This window comes from Pteronotus mesoamericanus, unplaced genomic scaffold, assembly GCF_021234165.1.
Source record: "Pteronotus mesoamericanus isolate MK-2021 breed Mesoamerican mustached bat unplaced genomic scaffold, CSHL_Meso_final contig_177, whole genome shotgun sequence".
NCBI classification, from domain to species: domain Eukaryota; kingdom Metazoa; phylum Chordata; class Mammalia; order Chiroptera; family Mormoopidae; genus Pteronotus; species Pteronotus mesoamericanus.
In genome coordinates, this window is record NW_026555073.1 from 6,519,885 (window position 1) to 6,539,277 (window position 19,393).

Below are 19,393 nucleotides of genomic sequence, written 5' to 3' on the forward strand. Positions count from 1 at the left end.
AGCTGCAAGAAAGGCAAGGTTAAAGCGTCCCTCCGACTCATCATGTAAGTAACTTAGAGAAGAAATTCATGGTGCTAGTAAGTGCTGCTTTTCTGGGCAAACATACCAGAATGCTGATCTAGATGCTGCCTGAATTACACAAGCTCTATCAGCCAAATAGCCTATAAGCCAGTGAAGTGTGATGCTACAAAGAACATTTATTTTATGCACTTCATTATGTATCTAAAATAATAAAAGGAATTCATTTCATCGGATCCTTCTCTTAAATTGGTGCGCAACTTACCCCTCTCCCCTGACCTTTCCCAAGTCTGACATGAGACCACCCATTTTCCAAGTCTGCACTACCAGAGAAATTATCTAGAAGAAAAGAGAAGGGAAAATAGCAGGTTTAGGATTGATTCGCTTATGGTACTAAGATAACTCCTCTTGGGAACAGGAGGAGCATGGAGGTGGCCAATTCTTGAGCTGTCCCCTACAAAATTCACAGATAGGGAAGGTGTCACTCCCTACATGATCTTCTAAGAACAGCATCAAAGTATGGGGCTTCTTATAGGTAATCCTTTGTTGTTGTTGTTGTTGTTTTGTTTTGTTTCATGAGAAAATATGGGGAAGGCATAAAAAATTACAGAACATATATTTCAAAGTCTCAGACAGCAAGCACTCTGGATCATGCATGATAATTCTATTCTCCATAGCTTGCGATTGAGTTAGGAAGAGGCACGTGATGCAGTTCTGACCAATGAGACATGAGGTGGACTCGGGGTGTCTGGAAATGCTTCCTCACTCTTACAAAGTGGTACAAGTGAGATACCCGCTTTACACCTGTTTAAACCATCCACGTTTGCTGGCAAAGATATGGAGCAACGGGAGCTCTCCTCTATTACTGCTGGGCATGTAAAATGGCAGAGCCAATCTGGAGAGAAGTTTAGCCGTTTCTTATATACGTACACTTACCATATGACCCAGTGATCATAGTCCTAGGCACTTACACTAACTAGATCGAGGTTTCTCAGCCTTGACATATTGAGATCTCGGGCCGGCTAATTCCTGGTTGCAAGGGCCTGTCCTGTGCATTGTAGGATGTTTAGCAGCATCCCTGGTAGATGCATCCAGTAGGTGGCAGTAGTACTACCCCCATGCCCCAAGCTGAGGCAATTAATTAAAATGTCTCCAGACACCGCCAAATACCCTTTCGGGGCAAAATAGTCCCTGGTTGAGATCCACATCCATAGACAAATGAAACTTATGTTTATGCAAAAACCTACTCCCAAGTACTTATAGGGGTTCTAGTCATAATTCCCAAGAACAAGAAACAACCCAAGTGTCTTTCAATTGGCAAATGAGTAAGCGAACAGTGCCAAATGCATACAATGGAACGCCACTCTGCAATAAACAAGAGCGAGCCATTAATATGCACAAACCATTTATTGGATCTGAAACGTATTATGCCAAGTGGAAGAAGTCAGTCTCAAAATTTTACAGACTGTGTGATTCTGTTTAGATAACATTCTAATTACAGTTTACATTCAACATTATTTTGTATTAGTTTCAGGTATACAACATAGTGGTTAGGCAACCACATACTTCACAAAGTGATCCCCCTGATATTTCCAGTACCCACCTGGTACTCTACATAGTTATGACATTATTGACTATATCCCCTATTCTGTATTTTACACCCCCATGACTATTTTGTAACTACCGATCGGTACTTCTAAATCCCTTCACCTCTTTCACCTGATCTCCCAACCCCTCTTCCCTCTGGCAACCATCAGTCTGTTCTCTATCTATGAGTCTGTTTCTATTTTGTTTCTTTTGCTCTTTAGATGCCACATATAAGTGAGATGATACAGTATTTGTCTTTCTCTGACTGACTTCACTTAGCATAATAGTCTCCGGTTCCATCCTCGCTGTTGCAAAGGGAAAGATTTCGTTCCATGGCCAATGTTCCATTATACATACAAACAACAAAGCTTTTATCCACTCATTAGGTGGCATTTGTTAAGAGACAAAATTGTAACAACAGAAGGCAGATCAGTGGTTTTCCGAAGTTAGGAATGAAGGGAAGGAAGGATAAAAGATTAATTAACACGAGGGGGTTCTAGAGGGTGAGAGAACTCTTCTGTTTATTGATTATGGCAGTGTGCTTGCATGTATTAAAGCTTAAAGACCTGTACAGCAAGAGTCAATTTTATTGTATGTTCATTTAAAAAGTATTTTTTAAATAAGAGGATTAAAAAAGCCATGACACAACATTTTTCAACGTTGTTAAATGAGGATATGATTCCAAGAGCTGCTATAGCCGTCTCATCCTTGATGACATCAGCAATAATCAACTTTGGAACTGGCCCTCTTGGGACCTTTTGCCACGTGAGAGAGTACATTTTCCTTACCCTTAAAGCCACTTCCGGTTTGGTTTTGTATCACTTGGCGCTGGAAAGCACCCTCTTACAAACAGATGTTAAGCGTTATTACTTAACATGTTAACATTTCACTTGGTTTTGAAAAGTAAACATTGAACTTCTATTAAAATAATTAAATGCAATATTGGAGAACAATCCAGAAGGCTTTTTAATAAAAATGACCACGAATGCTAGAGACCATCAATGCAGCTTTTTACATTTCACTGGCTCCTATGAGTAAGACAGACATCTTTATGCCATTTTCAAATTGAGCACATAATATGTAAATGAGTGACAGGTAACATGTTTATGGTCAATACCTTAACACAGAAGACTAATTAATGGTTTAAACTTTATTGTAGGGATGTGTCGAAGGGAATATTTTTGAATAGAGGAGGCTTTTGGTCCCCTCAAACTTAAGCTACAATATGCAGAAAGTAAAGAATAAAAATGCTATTGAAGAGTGTAATAAAGACAAGAGGATGAATTCTGAACTGCTAGACCTACCAAATACGTAGGAGGTGACTTTCTGAAGAGGCTGTCACTTTCCTCGGTCCATGAAAAGAAAACAGAATGATTCAAAGGTATCAGCAGGTACTAGGGTATTCATTACTGACAGGATGGTCCATTTTCAAAGACACAGAGGCAGATATGTGTAGATCTGATTTGGTGACTCAGTGTGAAATGTACTTAATGTCACTGAATCGTACGCTTAAAATACTTAAAAGAATGAACTTTACGTTACGTATATTTTACCACAATTTTTAAAGAGAAAAAAAACCAGGACTTGATTTTCTGGATTACATCTAATAACAAGATTGATAAGCCCTAGGCATCTCATAAAGAACATCTCGGTATTTATTTATTTATTTAATCCTCACCCAAGGAGGTTTCCATTGATTTTAGAGAGACAGAGAGACACGGATGTGGGAGATATGTTGATCAGTTGCCTCCCATATGTGCCCCTAGAAGGGATCAAAAACCCACAACCTAGGAGGTATGTGCCCTGACCAGGGATTGAACCTACGACCCTTCAGGTTACGGGAACACAGTGTTCCAACCAACTGAGCCACAGCAGCCAAGGTAAGTAGCAAGGTTTTAAGGCATTACTGAAGCCTGGTCTCAGACACTATACCCAAAATATAACCAGCTGGGAAAGAGTTACTGCCAGTGGTTCAATCTAATTAAAAAAATAGAGTAACCTGTTCTCAACAGAGGTAGCTGGTTCATTATGCCTATCTGAAACAAGGACTTTGCTCAACAGCTATGCTGCATGTCCTTCTTGGAGGTTAGTCAAGATGCCAAAAGAAAAGAAAGGCTGGACAATTAAGTGGACACCTCAGGTGTTTTACTCTTACTTTTCCATTTCTACTCCTATCACCCCGAACAATCCCAAGGATTTGGGAAGGGGATGAAAATTAGTTTTCCCTTACAAATGTTTACAACGCTTTTCTTAACTCAAAGAAGTGTTTGGTGTCGGGATGTATTTGGGGTCAGATCCTCAAACACACTATAGAGGACTCCCAAAATTCAAAATGTAGCTCTTAGCTCCGTTTAGCTCATTTGGGGTATATAATCTATCAAGAGGACAACGACATTCCTTTCTCTGATTTTCATCTTCACTAAAGGGTACGCAAGCGGAGTCTGGAGGAAAACAGATTTCTTCCCTCCCACTCTCAGTGAATAAATGGTGCTACCTCTAATCTTGCCTCATTGTTAACAGAAAATAAACAAACAAAGAACACTAAAAACAAAGGGTATCTTGAAACTGCTGGTAGAGGAGTTGCAAGATTTAACGAATGAGACACTGACGAAAACAATTTTTTTTTTTTTACAATACTATAATTATAAAGTTGAAGGCACATCCTTGGCAGATCAAAATATGATCAATTACATGCTTATGGAAAAACAAACTACTAAATATCTTGACTACAGTAGATGATTATTGCACAACATCACCCGCCACTGCTTGGGTAGCAAACAATCGATGTTTAACAATGTTTAGTTAAACATTTCTTGAACCAAAAAACATAAGGTTGAGACGCCTGGTTTTGGCTATAAAAGGCATTTATTATCGATGCCATTACAGAGGCTCTTTTAATTGAAGAACAATTAAAACTTCATTCTGGTTACTCATACCAGAGAAACTTGCAGAAGGACTACAAACATTTAGTGTAAAAATAGCTAATAATTTGGCATGAATCTATATATTTTTATATTTGGTAAAATACTATTTTTAATTACAGAACAGTAAGAATTAAACAAACAAAAAATCCATAGGGAGTGATTCCAGGAATGTTTTTATTCTCATTAAAATAACCAGTAACCAGATGCCTCACCCAAAGAAAATAACAACAGGGTAAAATAAATATTAAGAAAAATAATTTTAAAGCAAGATCCACAAGTAATGGAAAAAATTCTCTAAGAACATACATTCTTGATTTTAAGCTGTGTACATGAAAGATACGCACGCTTAAAGTTTTGGAAACATCTGTCTACAGTGTTATTTAAGCATTCTGAACAAAAGAAGAACTTTTAAAAAGTTAAAGCACAATATAAAAGTATTTGTTCACAAGGCATCAAATTGAACACTCTAAAATGTCGATACTAAACTAAGAAAAATAACATTTCTATTTTCACAAATGACAACCACACTTCTTTAGACTACGACACTAAATACTTTAGGTGTGTTTTAACCTTTGAAGTTCAAAAGGCATCTTTGGATATTTAAGATAAAATGCGCCCCATAGTTGAGTCTGAACAAGCAGTGAATATCAAAACATCCTTGTTCACTTCAGCCTGAGGACATGGTTGCTGAGTGAATACAGAAGAACGATAAATGAGTAACAATTAAAGAACTTCAAATATCAGATCCAAATACACAGTAGTCCCTACTTACCTGCGGTTTCACTTTTCCCTATCAGTTATCCACAGTCAACTGTGGTCTGAAAGTCTTAAATGAAACATTCCAAGAAAAAGACAATTCATGAGTTTTAATCCGTGTGCCATTCTGAGTATTGTGATGAAACCTCACGCTGTCCCGGTCTGCGCCACATCTCCACACTGTATCCACTCCCCACCCACGAGCCACTTAGTAGTCGTGTCAGTTATGGGGTTGACGGTTGTGGTGTCAAAGTGTCTGTTGTCAAGTCACCTTCCTTTTACTCTACTAACAGCCCTAAAGTACAAGAGTAGAGACGCTGGCAATTCAGATATGCCAAAGAGAAACCATAAAGTGCTTCATTTAAGTGAAAACGACACATGATAGGGAAAAACATAGTGTATCTAGCGTTCAGTTGTATCCAGAGTTTCAGGCATCTATGGGGGTCTTGGAACATGCCCCGCTTGGATAGAGGGGACCTACTGTCACGATGCTTTCTTTCTATATGGTAATGTGTGTGTATACATATGTGTGTGTATTTAGACCTGTATATGAATAGACATACACACATATACACATTTATAAAATTTGTTCTCACTAGCTACTAGTTAATGAATGCTAGTTACAACTGAAAGCAATGGTTTTGATTCCCTCCACATATTGCCTCTCTCTCCCGTGAATACAGTTGCTCTGGGAAGCTCATGGGCGCTCGAGATCACAAACAAGACGTGTGGTAGGGAATTCAAAGAGGGCTGCGGCATTTAAAACAAGATGCCTTCTAAAGAGCGTGTTTTCTGCTCTCGCAGTAAGGGCTGAAATTACGTCCTTGATTTTCTCCAGACCATCGGCTGCTCTTTTCACTATGCTACGACTTGGGTCCCTTGGCACATAGGGCCAAGAGCCCAGCTCAAACACACACACACAACAATAAGAGCCGTAACCGGCTATATTCAAGTGCTTCAGAGAGAGAGAGAAAAGTAAGAGAGAGAGAGAGAGGCGGGCTTCTTTTCTGAAAAGTCTTAATACACACCTGTCATATTAAGTGTTTCTTCTAGGTACGGTGGGCCACTGGAATTCAAGCAAGACACAAACATTAAGACTCAAGCTGGTAGCGTGAAAGATGGTGCAGGCACTGGTCTAAGGAAGGGCCTAGACCTACGAACTCATTCTCACTTCATTAAAATGGGTTTGCCTTTCGAGAGTAATAGCACCTTCATCAAGTTTCAGTCCTCTCTTTAAAATAGCTGAGATAAAAATGAGTTCTTTTCCAAATCTAAAAAGACAACATGGAATGATGCTGTAAACTTCTTGCGTGTGTGCGTGCGTGTACGTGTGTGTGTATGGGGGTGTATGTATGAAAAGATAAGAGAGAAAAGAAGTAGGCTGGGAAGAAACCCATGCCCAACTCCCACCTGATTTGAGACTCTGCCCTATTAAAATGAGTTTTAATCTTTATTACTGACCTCAAGCAGAGAAAAGAACTCACATTTACTGAGTACAGACCGTATGTGCTAGGCACTGAGCTAGCAGCTTTACGTATGGCAATGGGAACAAAATACTGGAAATTCATTTCTGAGTTCTCTTCACTTACGTATTCTACGTATGAAATCCATCTTACAATTAACAAGGAAATTGGAATAGTGATACAAGTACCAGATCTCTGGCCAGTGAATTAACTCCCAGGCACTTACAGGGGAATTTCTAGATTGATGTGGCAATGAGAACAAGCCCCTGAATTTGCCAATCACAGTAATTAGCAAGTGCAAATGTTTTAAACAAGAGAAAACTATAGATTTGCCTGAGAGGTAATCACAACCTAGGGAAGTTTCTCATTTCGATATGACAATTTACTGTATTTTTGGTAAAAGCAGTTTTGTGTAATAGCATTATTTTAAAGTCATTTTCAGGGGTTACCTAAAACACTAAAAGACAATTAAAATGTATTAAATTATATATACCAGCTAAGGTCTTATATTCTGTCCCCAAAAAGGACAAATTGAGTGAATCCAGGTAATTTTGTATGACCCGTACATGTTGAACATGGTTTCAAAAAATCTTTGATCTTTGAAAACAACTGTGGAAGAGGCTCAAAATCTTAAGTTTGTGGACTGAGGCCGATAGACTTACTCAAGAACCACCCAGCGCTAACCCCACCAGGAGAAAATGGGAAGTTCACACCAAGCCAGGGAGCTACTGCAGGGAGAACCTGCTCTCCTTTTCACCGCAACGGCAGGATGAGAGGCAGGGGACACTACCTTTAAGGGCTTTTGAACTACGAGATAAAGAAAGGAACAAGAAACTGGAAAAAACTGTGAGTTATTTTTATCAATGAAAAACCAGCTACACTTAGCTTACTCAAAGGAAATACAGAAGGAAACATACTGGCTCACCTACGAAAGCAACTGCAAAGATGGAGATGCAGGGAGAATAAGGCGAGGGGAATCAAGCCAGTAATAATTAAGGCACATCTATTTTCAAACAGTTTCTACTGTTTTCCTTTTAAAACTAGATGCTTTATACAGTGCTTTGAAAGCCGCCGTTCCCCACTCTGGCAGGGCTCAGGGCTTGAGAAGGTTCTTAAGATCATACTCTGGAATCTTCAAATCTTTAATTACCCTTTCCTTGAGCTTTTTTCTTTTTTCAACTAAAAAAATGCATCTGTCACTGTAGCAGCAGTTTGGCGATCTTCTATTGTAGGGCTCGCTGGCTTGCCGTAAAGCTCACTGGCCTCCTTTACCTGTTGCTGGAGAGAACAAAAATACTGGAAATTCACTCTAAATAAAGCTGGGTTCAGTGCTGATGCCCTGAAAAAGGTATTTTTGCCATTAGAAAAATGCAATTCAAATAGAACCCCTAGGATAAGAGCATGAGACCAACAGAAAATCCTTCCACAATATTTTGCGAAGTGAAGGTGACGGTCGTGAAGGCTGCGTCAGGGCGTAGGACAGGAGCTCGTGGCGCTCTCTGCGGCCTGTTACAACGCAGTGTCGTCGTCGTCTTCCCTGCAGTCTCCCACCAGGAGTGAGTGCTTGTCGGGCTCACTGGTGGCAATGCTGTTCAGGGACCGCTTATCCGACCACAGCGAGTTGATGGAGGCTCTGCTATAATTCACAAACCGGTCCAGCAAACCCAGTTTAGGAGAATTCCTTGAGGTGTCGTCTATTCCGACGTGAACGCTGATTTCTGAAGCACTTTTCTGTCCCATCTGGCTTCGGGCATGCAGTTCGTAATTCTCGTAAGTTGGTTTCCTATAACTGGACACATGCAAAAAGGACACTAGTTTGAAATAACCAGATGCGAACTAGAGGCCTGTTACATTTCAAAAGTGAAAGGAGATCTGCCTGGTGTGAAATGTGCAAAGGCAGCCGCTGCTGGGAAAGCCGCTCAAAAGGCAGCGTGCACAGTCACGTGATCAGCAGCCCGCCTCTCAGAGCCAACTACTCGGATTTTACTCCACTTGGTCGTTGTGCTCGCAACGTAGAGGCCCCATGAGGTGATAATTACGTAGCTACCATTTATATTAAGACATTTTCAGCTTATCATCGATCAACATAAGAATAAAACCTACCAAGCCTGCGGATAATAAAAGGGATATAAAATACAAATGTCAGCAAGCCAGCATACTTACAGTTTAAGGAAGAGAGAAGAAAGTACTACTGAAACCGATGAAGCAGCCATTGCAGCAGAACCCATCCAGGGCTGCAAAACCAAACCAATGGGCATGAACACTCCTAGGAAACAAGGGCGCATTAGTTAGGGCGGATGGCACTAAACAGGTCGGCAACGTGTTTCCAGCGCGTATTTATAAATCATTTCCTCGTTCAATATTTATTCAGCAATTTAGCTTCCCGTTGCTGGAGATTTATGCGGCTGCCGATTTTTCACTAGTAGAGTGTTGCTGTGAACATCCTAGTGCATTGTCTCCCTGTGCATGAGTTTGAGAATCACTCCAGAGAATACACCTAGAGGGGAAGCTGCTGGCTTATATCATGGACACGTTTTTAACTTTAGGTGGACATTCCTCAGTTGCTCCCCGTAGCAGCTGTACCAGCTCACACCACCATCAACAGGAAACAAGAGCCTCATGTCTACAAACTCGTCCACACTTGGTTTTGACAGACATGTTAATATCTGCTCACGTGACAGGGACGACAGACTTATTGTACTTTTAATTTTTTTAATTTATTATATTTTTAATTTTTATGTACTTATCTGTATTTTCTACTTTTAGTACAGTGATCATATATTATTATATATATTTTTTAAAAACCACTTGATCCATGCATTAATGTTTCCGGGTTTTGATTGTTCTTTTACTTTTTCCTCTCAGCATTTGTCCATTTATCAACAGCTTTGTAATTGCTCTCATGTCATTTTACGTCTTTCTTTGGCTCACAAACCAGAGAGAAAAGAAGAAAGTGACAACTATTTCTCTTACGTTATTACTAACTTCTACCAAGCCCCTAAGTACAGGAGATTATCAGATGTTTATTAAACAATTCAAAATTGGCTTTTCTTGGTTGTATTCCTTCATTCAATCTCTCATCTGGTCCCCAAACTGGGGGGGGAAAAAACTGTTGGCTATTACAACATTACAGGAAGAACAGAAAATTCTTTGTACCCTGTAATTACAACCATGTGACAATATAAAACCTGACATAAAAAAAAAAACCCAAGAACTAAATAGACTAAAATGCTAACAGCAGTTGTGTTTGGGTAGTGAGATTAATAGTAAATTTGTTCTCTTAAGCAAAAAAAAATAAGTAAATAGATATATACAAGTATGAGAATATACGAAGAAAGAAATGACCTAATGTAGCAAAATGCAATTAACTGATGAATTCAGGTTAGGGGCATACAGGTTTTCATTGCATCATTTTTTTCCTTGTCTATGGAAGTTTGGAATTTTTCAAAATGTAAATTTGGAGGAAAATGTAAAGTAAGATTAAAAAAAAACCTGTTAGAATACTTAGACATTCTAGACTATAATCAACATTGCTGAAAATTAAAATTGTTGATTTTAATGTTACCTCTCAGCGCACCAGCAGGCTACACACAAAAAATGAACTCAAAACTAATGAAAAGACTAAAACTTCCAGCATGATAGGTCTCTGATGACTTCAGAGGAAAAAGCAATACTAGTTAACAGTCACATACCAGCTGCTATGGGGATTCCAACCAGATTATAAATTAAAGCGAAGACAAAATTTATCCGAATCCTCTTGACTGTCTTCCTTGATAAATCAATACTTGCCACTACATCCAGAAGATCATTCTGAGAAGAGAAATATGTGTAATATTAGTGAGAGACTCTATCTTACCGTAACTTTTGCATTTGAAGCTGACATGTAGCTTAGGGTAATATGTGAATTAACTACAAATCTCAGATATTGCTAACAATTTGAGTCGGCCTTGGAAAATGTTGTTCAAGAATTTTCCTCAGGGTTTTGAAAACACATTTACGGTTGTATGTTGGAAGAGGGATTAAATGCTATTAAAATAACCTCACTATTCCATGAGGATGCTTTTATTGTTAAGCATGTTCCCAAATTTTGTCCTTCACTTTGCAAGCTTGTCGCTCTCATTGGCTTCACTGGATGGAGAGAGTCTGAAAGTGATTAGTAAGACTTCTCACACGCCTACCGTGAATTCTCCCAGTCTCAGTAACTGGGAGCAAGAGAATGAGAAGAACAGAACGGTCGCGCTGTATATACTTTATGACACTATCCCTGAGCATAGAGAGCAGACATACACTCTGCCAAGTTCAGGCTAGAGGACTTACCCTTATCAAAACCACATCGGCCGCTTCAATGGCTACGTCTGTGCCCGTGCCAATGGCAATGCCAACATTGGCCATGGCCAGAGCGGGGGAGTCATTGATTCCGTCTCCCACCATCGCTACCCGTTTCCCCTCCTCTTGAAGTTGCTTCACCTTAGCAACCTTGTGCGAAGGTAGGACTTCGGCGAACACCTTAGTAATGCCAACCTACGTCGGGGAAAATAAACACAAGTCAAGAAATATTACTGAGTACCTGAAATATAACTCACCATCAATGAGCCTTCACTTCCCATCCGCCAGAGGTGGACAGACTGATAATATCCAGTGACAGAAAGGAGAGCAAGAGGTGAGCTCTCTTACCCAATGTTGGTAAATGTGTGCACTGGTACGGTCTTTTTGGAGGGTATTAGCATCCATCAAAGTACGCGTATCACTTGGTTTAGCAATTTCGCATCTAGGTCTATTTTGGACATGCTTGTGCATGCACAAGGAGAGGTATGTCCAAGGATGTACAATACTACCCTGTTTGTAACAACAAAATTTTCAAAACCACCTAAATGCCCATCATTACAGAAATGGTTAAATAAGTTATGATGCACACCATACCATGCAATTCCATGCACTGATGTAGAAAAATAAATAACTTTATATTTTCAGACATGGACAAAGCACCAAGGCATATATATTGTGGCGTAAAGAAGCGAACTGCTAAACAACCTATGTAAGAATGATCCAATGTATGTTGAAAATACCAGAACTATACATTTGTCTAGGAACATGTACACATGTGAAATGATGTGGGAGGGGAGGACTTGGCGGGGAGCTTGGGAAAAAGGTGACAAACTCTTCACTTTGTAACCTTCTGTATTTTTTATACAAGAATGCATTCGTACATTACTTGTGTTATTTAATAGAGGAAAAGATTGATATGAGAAAAGTTTTGAGGGAAAGGCAAACGAGGGGGTCAGCAGCAGAAAAATGATAATGGGTTGACCAAAAAAATCTGTTAGTTTTTTTCATAGGATGGCTCTTAGTAGCGCTTAGTTGTCTTTAACTTCATTCAAAGCAATTTTGTTAGAGTGCATTGTGACAGCTGTCCTATCAGGGTGCATTTTTAAAAACTTATCAAAATTGGTGAATTTTTGTACAGCCACTTGAATACTAAAGATGGGAGAAAATTTGCAACATTTTTGGCATATTATGCTTTTATTATTTCACGAAAGGTAAAAATGCAACTGAAATGCGAAAAAAGATTTGTGCAGTGGGTGGAGAAGGTGCTGCAATTGATCAAACGTGTCAAAAGTGGTTTGTGAAGTTTCGCGTTAGAGATTTCTCGCTGGACGATGCTCCACGGTCGGTAGACCAGTTGAAGTTGATAGTGATCAAATCAAGACATTAATTGAGAATGACCAATGTTATACCACACGGGAAATAGCTGACATACTCAAAATATCCAAATCAATGAAGTTATTCGTGAAAATGAAAAATGTGTCTTTTATTGTACAGGAAAGACATACACGGACTTTTTGGCCAACCCCAATGTCAGGTGGCACATTAGGAAATGGTGTTCAGCATGGACTGAAGAGGGAAGTGCATGGAGCCAGAGCTGTATTGTGGGCATGAGAGGATCAGAGCCTGCCTTAGGCCGGCAGCACTGGTGAAACATATATGAACGACATTTCAAAGGAAGCATCGACAGACACTGGTACACGATATCCCTGAAGCATCTCATGAACTAAGCAAATAGATTTTTACTTATTACAGTAGCACACAGGGCCCAAATTCCTGCCTGAATAGGATGCCAATTCTTTTTTTAAGGCTGTTATTTATTTATTTTTTATTTATTTTTAGAGAGGGGAAGGGAGGGAGAAAGAGGGAGAGAACCACCCACGTGTGGTTGCAGCTTGCACGCCCCCTCCTGGGGACCTGGCTCACAACCCAGGCATGTGCCCTGACTGGGAATCGGACCTGCGACCCTTTGGTTCACAGGTCGGCGCTCAAGCTACTGAGCCACACCAGGCAGGGTGCCTGCCCATTCTTTAAGGGACCACATATGTCTATTTGGGGATAATGGAAATAATAATAGATAATATAAAAATTTTAGCATCTGAAGGCACGCAAGAAAGAAAATGTATATGAAGAATTAGGAGTTACCACACACCCCACCCCAACAACTCAGTAAGGTGATTACCTGAGAAGCAATAGATCTAGCTGTTTTACTGTTGTCACCAGTCATCAGAACGACTTCTAAGCCCATAGATTTCAGAATACGGACAGCCAGTTCAGCTTCGGGCTTCACTGTATCAGCAATAGCTATCAAGCCGCACAGCACATCTAGTACAGGAGCACAAGACAATGGGAGTTTGGAATACGGAGAAGGCAGAATAATATTCTTTTTCTTTTAGATTTTATTTATTTATTTTTAGTAAGGGGAAGGGAGGAAGAAAGAGAGAGAGAGAAACACCAATGTGTCGTTGCATTTTGTGAGCCCCCTGCTGGGGACCTGGCCCGCAACCCAGGCGTACGCCCTACACTGGGAATTGAACCAGTGACCCTTTGGTTCGCAGGCCAGCACTCAATCCACTGAGCCATGCAAGCCAGGCTCTGACCTAACATTTCAAAAAGAAAAGCATTTTGTGAAGTAAAATGGTTCAGGACTTGGCTTAACTCAAAATATCACCAAGCCCACGCAGAGTTTATACCACCAATCCTTCAGCAAAGTTCCCTATTTGGTCATGAACATTTTCACAGGGTAAGGTAGGGATTTTCAATGATGGTTAGTAACAAGAAAATAAAAGGAGAAATCTCACTGGCTACTAAAGGACCCCTTTTCTTCCCTTTGAGAACTATTGGCCGACAGCCCAAATGCTTTAGCTAATTTAAAGGCAAATGAAACTGAGAAGTAATTTTTTTCTGATGACGTACCAAGCCAGGCTTTGTATGTTATCAGAAGTCTCTCAAAAATACACATAAAACCATAACTGGCATCACAACATTGAGTCATAGCGCACTTTTCGAAAACCTTACCATCAACTGCCACCAAGACAGCAGTGCGACCTCTTCTCTCATGTTCAGTCATGCAATCATCTACATTATTATTTATGACAAGACCATTTCTAGTCATCCACTCCCGGTTACCAATGAGGACTTTGTACTGCTGACCATTAAGAGAATCTGAAAGTACAGAAGGAACATTTAGTGAGCTCATTTAATATAGTATTTATAACACCCCCATGAGGCGCATTCTCCCTGTCTAACCTTGCATACTCACTAGCGTATATTCGGTAGAACGCAGCCTACGACACTGACTGCACAATGTTTAAGAAACGTACTCTGCTCTTGCATGCCCCTGGGCCTTTGCACATACTGCGGCCTCCACCTGAAACACCCTTTCCCCACCTCCCAAAATACCAAACTCCATCATGTTCTTCAGGAGCCAGTTCAAATGTTACTTTCTTGGTGAAGATTTCCTTTTGGCCTTTCCCTTTGACCTTCCGAAGGAACTGAATCAAACTAAAAATATTTATTGTGCATCAGCAGCTGAATGTGGCTGAACAAAAACATACATCCATACTGATGTCCCGGTGTGAACGTGTGACCGTTAAGTTTAAGTGTGCCCTTCGTGCTATCTGGCAATTCTACCACATCTCCCTAGTTATAGAGTGCCCAAGCTTTTGGCGTCTCTGGGTCAAACTGGAAGAAGACAAGTTGTCTTGGGCCACACATTAAATATGCAAGCACTAATGAAAACTGATGAGCAAAAAACAAGGACGATGCGTAATTTTCGTGATATCTGCCACCAAAGATAAGCAAAAAAGTCCTCACATAATAACCCTCATTGTGCGCAGCTCTTTCGATAATCTTCTAAAATTGTCCCGTAGGTCCCAAGTTTGTGATCACTAATGTAGAAAATGTACATATCTAAGTAATAAAATATCACTGATTTTTAAAATATTTGTTATTATAAAAGTAAAAGAAAAGAGGGCAACATAAAACTAGTGGCATGTTTGACACCGTATTTGAGAAACCAGTGCACCGAAATATGGTTTGATAGAAGTAGTTGCAATTCTCAGTGACTCCTCAAGGTGCTCATCAGATTTTCTGGTTCTAATTTTACTGTTAATGTGTTTCATTCTTGAAAATAGTCGCTCGCAAATGTAGGTGCCGCCAAATAGCGATGACATGAATAAGGCGTGATTGTGAGGCAAGGGATGTTTGTCTCTGGGAAGGTAGGACCTATAAAAGTCCAGTAAAGAGACATGATCAAATTTTTCTTTAGGTTGAATACCCATAACATTTTAAGCTGAAAAATCTCATAATGTTTTCAGTAAATGTACGATTTTGTGTTGGAAAGCATTCATAGCCATCCTGGGCCGCATGTGGCCCGTGGGTTGGACACCTCTGCCCTAGTCCATTCATTCTCCATTCCTTCTAGATGTCTTCACCTACTGTCATAGCAGAGCATGACTCTGCTTCCTATTTCAGAAAGGAAATAAAGGCAATCAGAAGAGAACTCCTACAAGCTCTCATTGCCACATCTACTCAGCTACCTGTTCCTGTGTGCACGTTAATCTAGCTTCCCTTCTGTTAATCTGCTCCTATTTAAGGACAAGCTCTCCACCTGTGCACCAGCTCCCCCTCCTTTGCCTGTTCTAGAACATCTCTCTAACAATTCACCTCTCTCTCTCCTACATAATCAAATTTTCTATTTCTACTATAGATAGTCGTATCTTTTTAAAAAAAAACAAAACCCTCTCTCGATCTCACCTCTCCAGCGACTGTCCCGTTTCTCGACTTCTGTACATATAGCAAAACTTCTCAAAACTGTTAAGTCTGCCCTGACTGGTGTGGCTCAGGGGACTGAGTGCTGACTTGTGAACCAAAGGGTCGCTGGTTTGATTCCCAGTCGGGGCACAGGCCTGGGTCATAGGTCAGGTCCCCAGTAGGGGGCGCGTGAGAGGCAACCACACATAGATGCTTCTCTCCCTCTCTTTCTCCCTCCCTTCCCCTCTGTCTAAAAATAAGTAAATAAAGTCTTTAAAAAAGTGTTAAGTCTATTGGCTATCTCCAATTCATATCTTCCCATTCTCTTGTGAACACTCTCCAGTGAAGCTTTTGTTTCTAATACTTCAAAGAATTCTTCATACAATACACCAGTGACCTTTACTTTTTTATTTTCATTCATTTTTTTTTTACTGGTGACCTTTCCTTTAATACACCTAATGGCAAATTATCAGTCCTCATTTCACTTGCCCTAATGGCAGCATTTTACAGTTAATCACTCACTCCTTGTTGAAATGCTTTCTTCATTTGGCTTGTAGAACACTGCATTCTTGGGAGTTACCTCCTCACTCATTGCTTCCTCTTGGTCTTCTTTTCTGATTCTTCCTGGTACAGCTGCAGGGCTCGACCCCTAAACCTCCTTTTCCCCCTCTATCTATTCTCACTCCTTGGGGATCTTATCCAGTCTCGTGGCCTTAAATACCATCTATACCAGCGCTGTCCAACAGAAACTTCTTGGTGACGGAAATGTTCTACATCTGCTCTATTCAATGCAGTCGGCACTAACGACACGTGGCGACTGAGCGCTGCAAACAGGGCTAGTATGGTTGAAGGGCTGACTTTCAAATCCAATTTAACTGTACTTAGTTTACATTTTTAGAAGCCACATGTAACTAATGGCGACCATGTTGGACAGCACAGATCTCTATGTAAGTGGATCTTCCAAATCCCTATCTCCAACCCAGTTTCCTTGAACTCCAGGCTTGTGAAGCCAACAGCCATTTATATAACATCTCCGCGAGAACATCTAATAGGCGCTCCCACTTTACCTGTTGAAAACTGATCGGCTTTCCTCTACAGTGCCCCCCGCTGTGGTCTTCCTCTCTCATTGAAATGGTAATACTACCTGTCTAAATGGCTTAGGCCACAGATCTTGGCATAATTCTTGAGTCCTGTTTCACTTATACCCCACACCCAGTCTGTGAAAAAAAATCTATCGGCCAGCCTCAAGACACATCTCGAAATCGACCACTTCTTATGACCTCTACTGTTACCACCCTGGTCCAAGCGACCATTATCTTTCACCTGGATTATGGCGCTAACTTGTCCCCCTGCCTCTGCTCTTGCCCCTCCCCCAATAGTGTATTTTTACCAGAGCAGCCAGAGTAACAATTTTAAAATGTTAAGTCATATTCTGACACTCCTAAACTCAAAACCCTTCAGTGGCTTATGTCTCAGGGCAAGAACAAGAGTCCCTTCAACGTCCTTACTGGATGTAGCCCTGCACTCCCTGCCTCTCGGCCTCACGTCTTATCCCCATCCCATGTGTTTCCTGTGCTGTAGTCACGCTGTTCTCCTGGATGTTAATGTTAATTCATTCTCCTGGTTCAAGGCTTTTGTACTTCCCATTCCTCCTGCCTAGGATGCTCTTATCACAGATGCTCACATCACTTTCTCCCTCATCTGCCTGAGACTTTTGGTCAAATACCATCTTCTCAGCATTACTCTGCTTCATCTTCCTCCACTGGACATGCTATGTGTATATTTAAATTTCAGAGCTCACTGCCTTGTGTTCTCCCACCAGAAATGTTAAGTTCCATGAGACTGACTTTAGTCTATTCTGCTCACCGCTGATTCTTCGTTGTCTCAAACAGTGCTTAGTAAAAGTTGTCACGTGAACAACATTTTCAAAATTACACTTTAGTAGAATCAGACATGTCAATAAAGACTTTTTTCATGCAGTGTGCCTAGTATAAAAACAGACACCAAGTACAGTTATGATTTAACAGAAGAGCAACTTCTACCTATGTGTGTCAGCCAGTGTGCGCTTCGCTGAAGAGACATGAGCTGAGTCTTAAAAGGTGAAACTAAGGTCATCAGGGAGATGCCACTGTGGCCAAGGACATCACCCAGAGAAAGTAGCAAATGAAATGATCTAAAAAGCATGAAATGACATGATTTGAGGAGGAACTACACGCAGTTTCATATGGACAGAACACAGATTACACGGGCGGACAGGCAGGCAGTGGAAAAAGACAAAATGGGAAGCCACAGACACACCCTGATGAACACATCGTGAACGAAGTCCAGGGAGACTGGACTCTGTCCTGCAGGAGACAGAGAGCCAGGGAAGTTGGGGGTCATTAACGGGGGTCCCTTGGATGGGCTTTAGTATGGATGCATACCTCCAGGACAGAAATCTTCTGAGGGGTGAGCATAGCTATTATCACATTCGGCCAAAGGCTGATGATTTAAAAACGGGCTACAAGCCGCCACAATACAATGTATTGGAAAGTAATATGGTCCATCAGGTTCGCATGTTAGCAAAGTCACTCGAGCACAGATGGGTGGGGGGGTGCTGGACACTTAGGCGGGTATGTTATGTTTGGGGACAGATGGACAGACCAACAGGAAACTCCAGAAACAGGCCTTGGCAGACTTTGGAGTGGGAGGGGAAGCCCCCATGTGGCACAATAACCAGTAGGCATGCATGAGATTGTACAGAGAGAACATGTAAAATGAGAAGAAGGCAAAGAACAGACTCCTGAGAGCAGGAGAAAAGAGGAATCAAGAAGAGGATTAGAAAGAACAGCCAGGTAAGTGAGAGGAGAAGCTAGAGCAAGCAGGGTCATGGAATAAAGGGAGGAGAGAGTTTTAGGAAGGACGAAATGGCCAGCGCTGTCAAGTGCTTCATCAGTAGTACGGATGGGGCAGAGTCCAGAGTGTGCAGTGAACAGGTGAATTCAGCAAGCCTAGGCTACTATTTCTAGAAGCTTGGATGCAAAGGGAAAAATAGATGGGACGGAATGCAGATGGAAATCCAGTGATTTGGATGGAAGATACGTTAGTGTGTTTAGGAGAAGGAGCTACTACAGAAAGAGAGTTGAGAAATAAAGCGGCAGCAAGAGGACAGACAAGAGAGCGAGGTCCCGGAGGAGTCGAGAGCGGGTGGGATCCAGAGCAGAAACGAGGGGATTCATTAGACAAGAGGAGGGACAACTGTTCCTCCGAAAAAGGAATAAACGTGGGAAAAAATGGAAAGAGCAAGTGTCTGGGAGCCATGTGAAAAACAAGCTGGATAATCTGCTGAAGAAACTAGGGGTAAGGGCCACAGGGTCGTGTGAAGGATATAACAGGTTTGGAGGAGCTGTGGTGAGAAAGAAAGGAAAGGTAACTGAAATAAGATGGAAGATCGGCTAAGGTTAGACTTCATCACCCTACAGTGGAATCAAGGAGCACAGCTGGGAAATGGTCTCAAGAGGCCTATGGTAAAACTGAGTGGCGAGGATGAAACGGTAAGGCCAATCTTTGCGTCTTACATAACAGTTC

At 41.1% G+C, this 19,393-nt stretch overlaps 1 protein-coding gene across 1 annotated transcript in view; it reads right to left on the reverse strand.

Moving 5' to 3' along the window:
* Positions 1 to 7,857: 7,857 nt before the first annotated feature.
* Positions 7,858 to 19,393, reverse strand: part of ATP7A (ATPase copper transporting alpha) — a 90,739-nt gene continuing 79,203 nt past the window's right edge. The window contains exons 18-23 of the mRNA XM_054566661.1: positions 14,090 to 14,236; positions 13,254 to 13,396; positions 11,066 to 11,269; positions 10,441 to 10,558; positions 8,912 to 9,014; positions 7,858 to 8,537 (exon numbers count right to left, since the gene is read on the reverse strand). Of these exons, the coding sequence (XP_054422636.1) occupies positions 8,258 to 8,537; positions 8,912 to 9,014; positions 10,441 to 10,558; positions 11,066 to 11,269; positions 13,254 to 13,396; positions 14,090 to 14,236 (995 nt within the window). The 3' untranslated portion in view covers positions 7,858 to 8,257. The remainder of the gene's footprint in view (positions 8,538 to 8,911; positions 9,015 to 10,440; positions 10,559 to 11,065; positions 11,270 to 13,253; positions 13,397 to 14,089; positions 14,237 to 19,393) is intronic.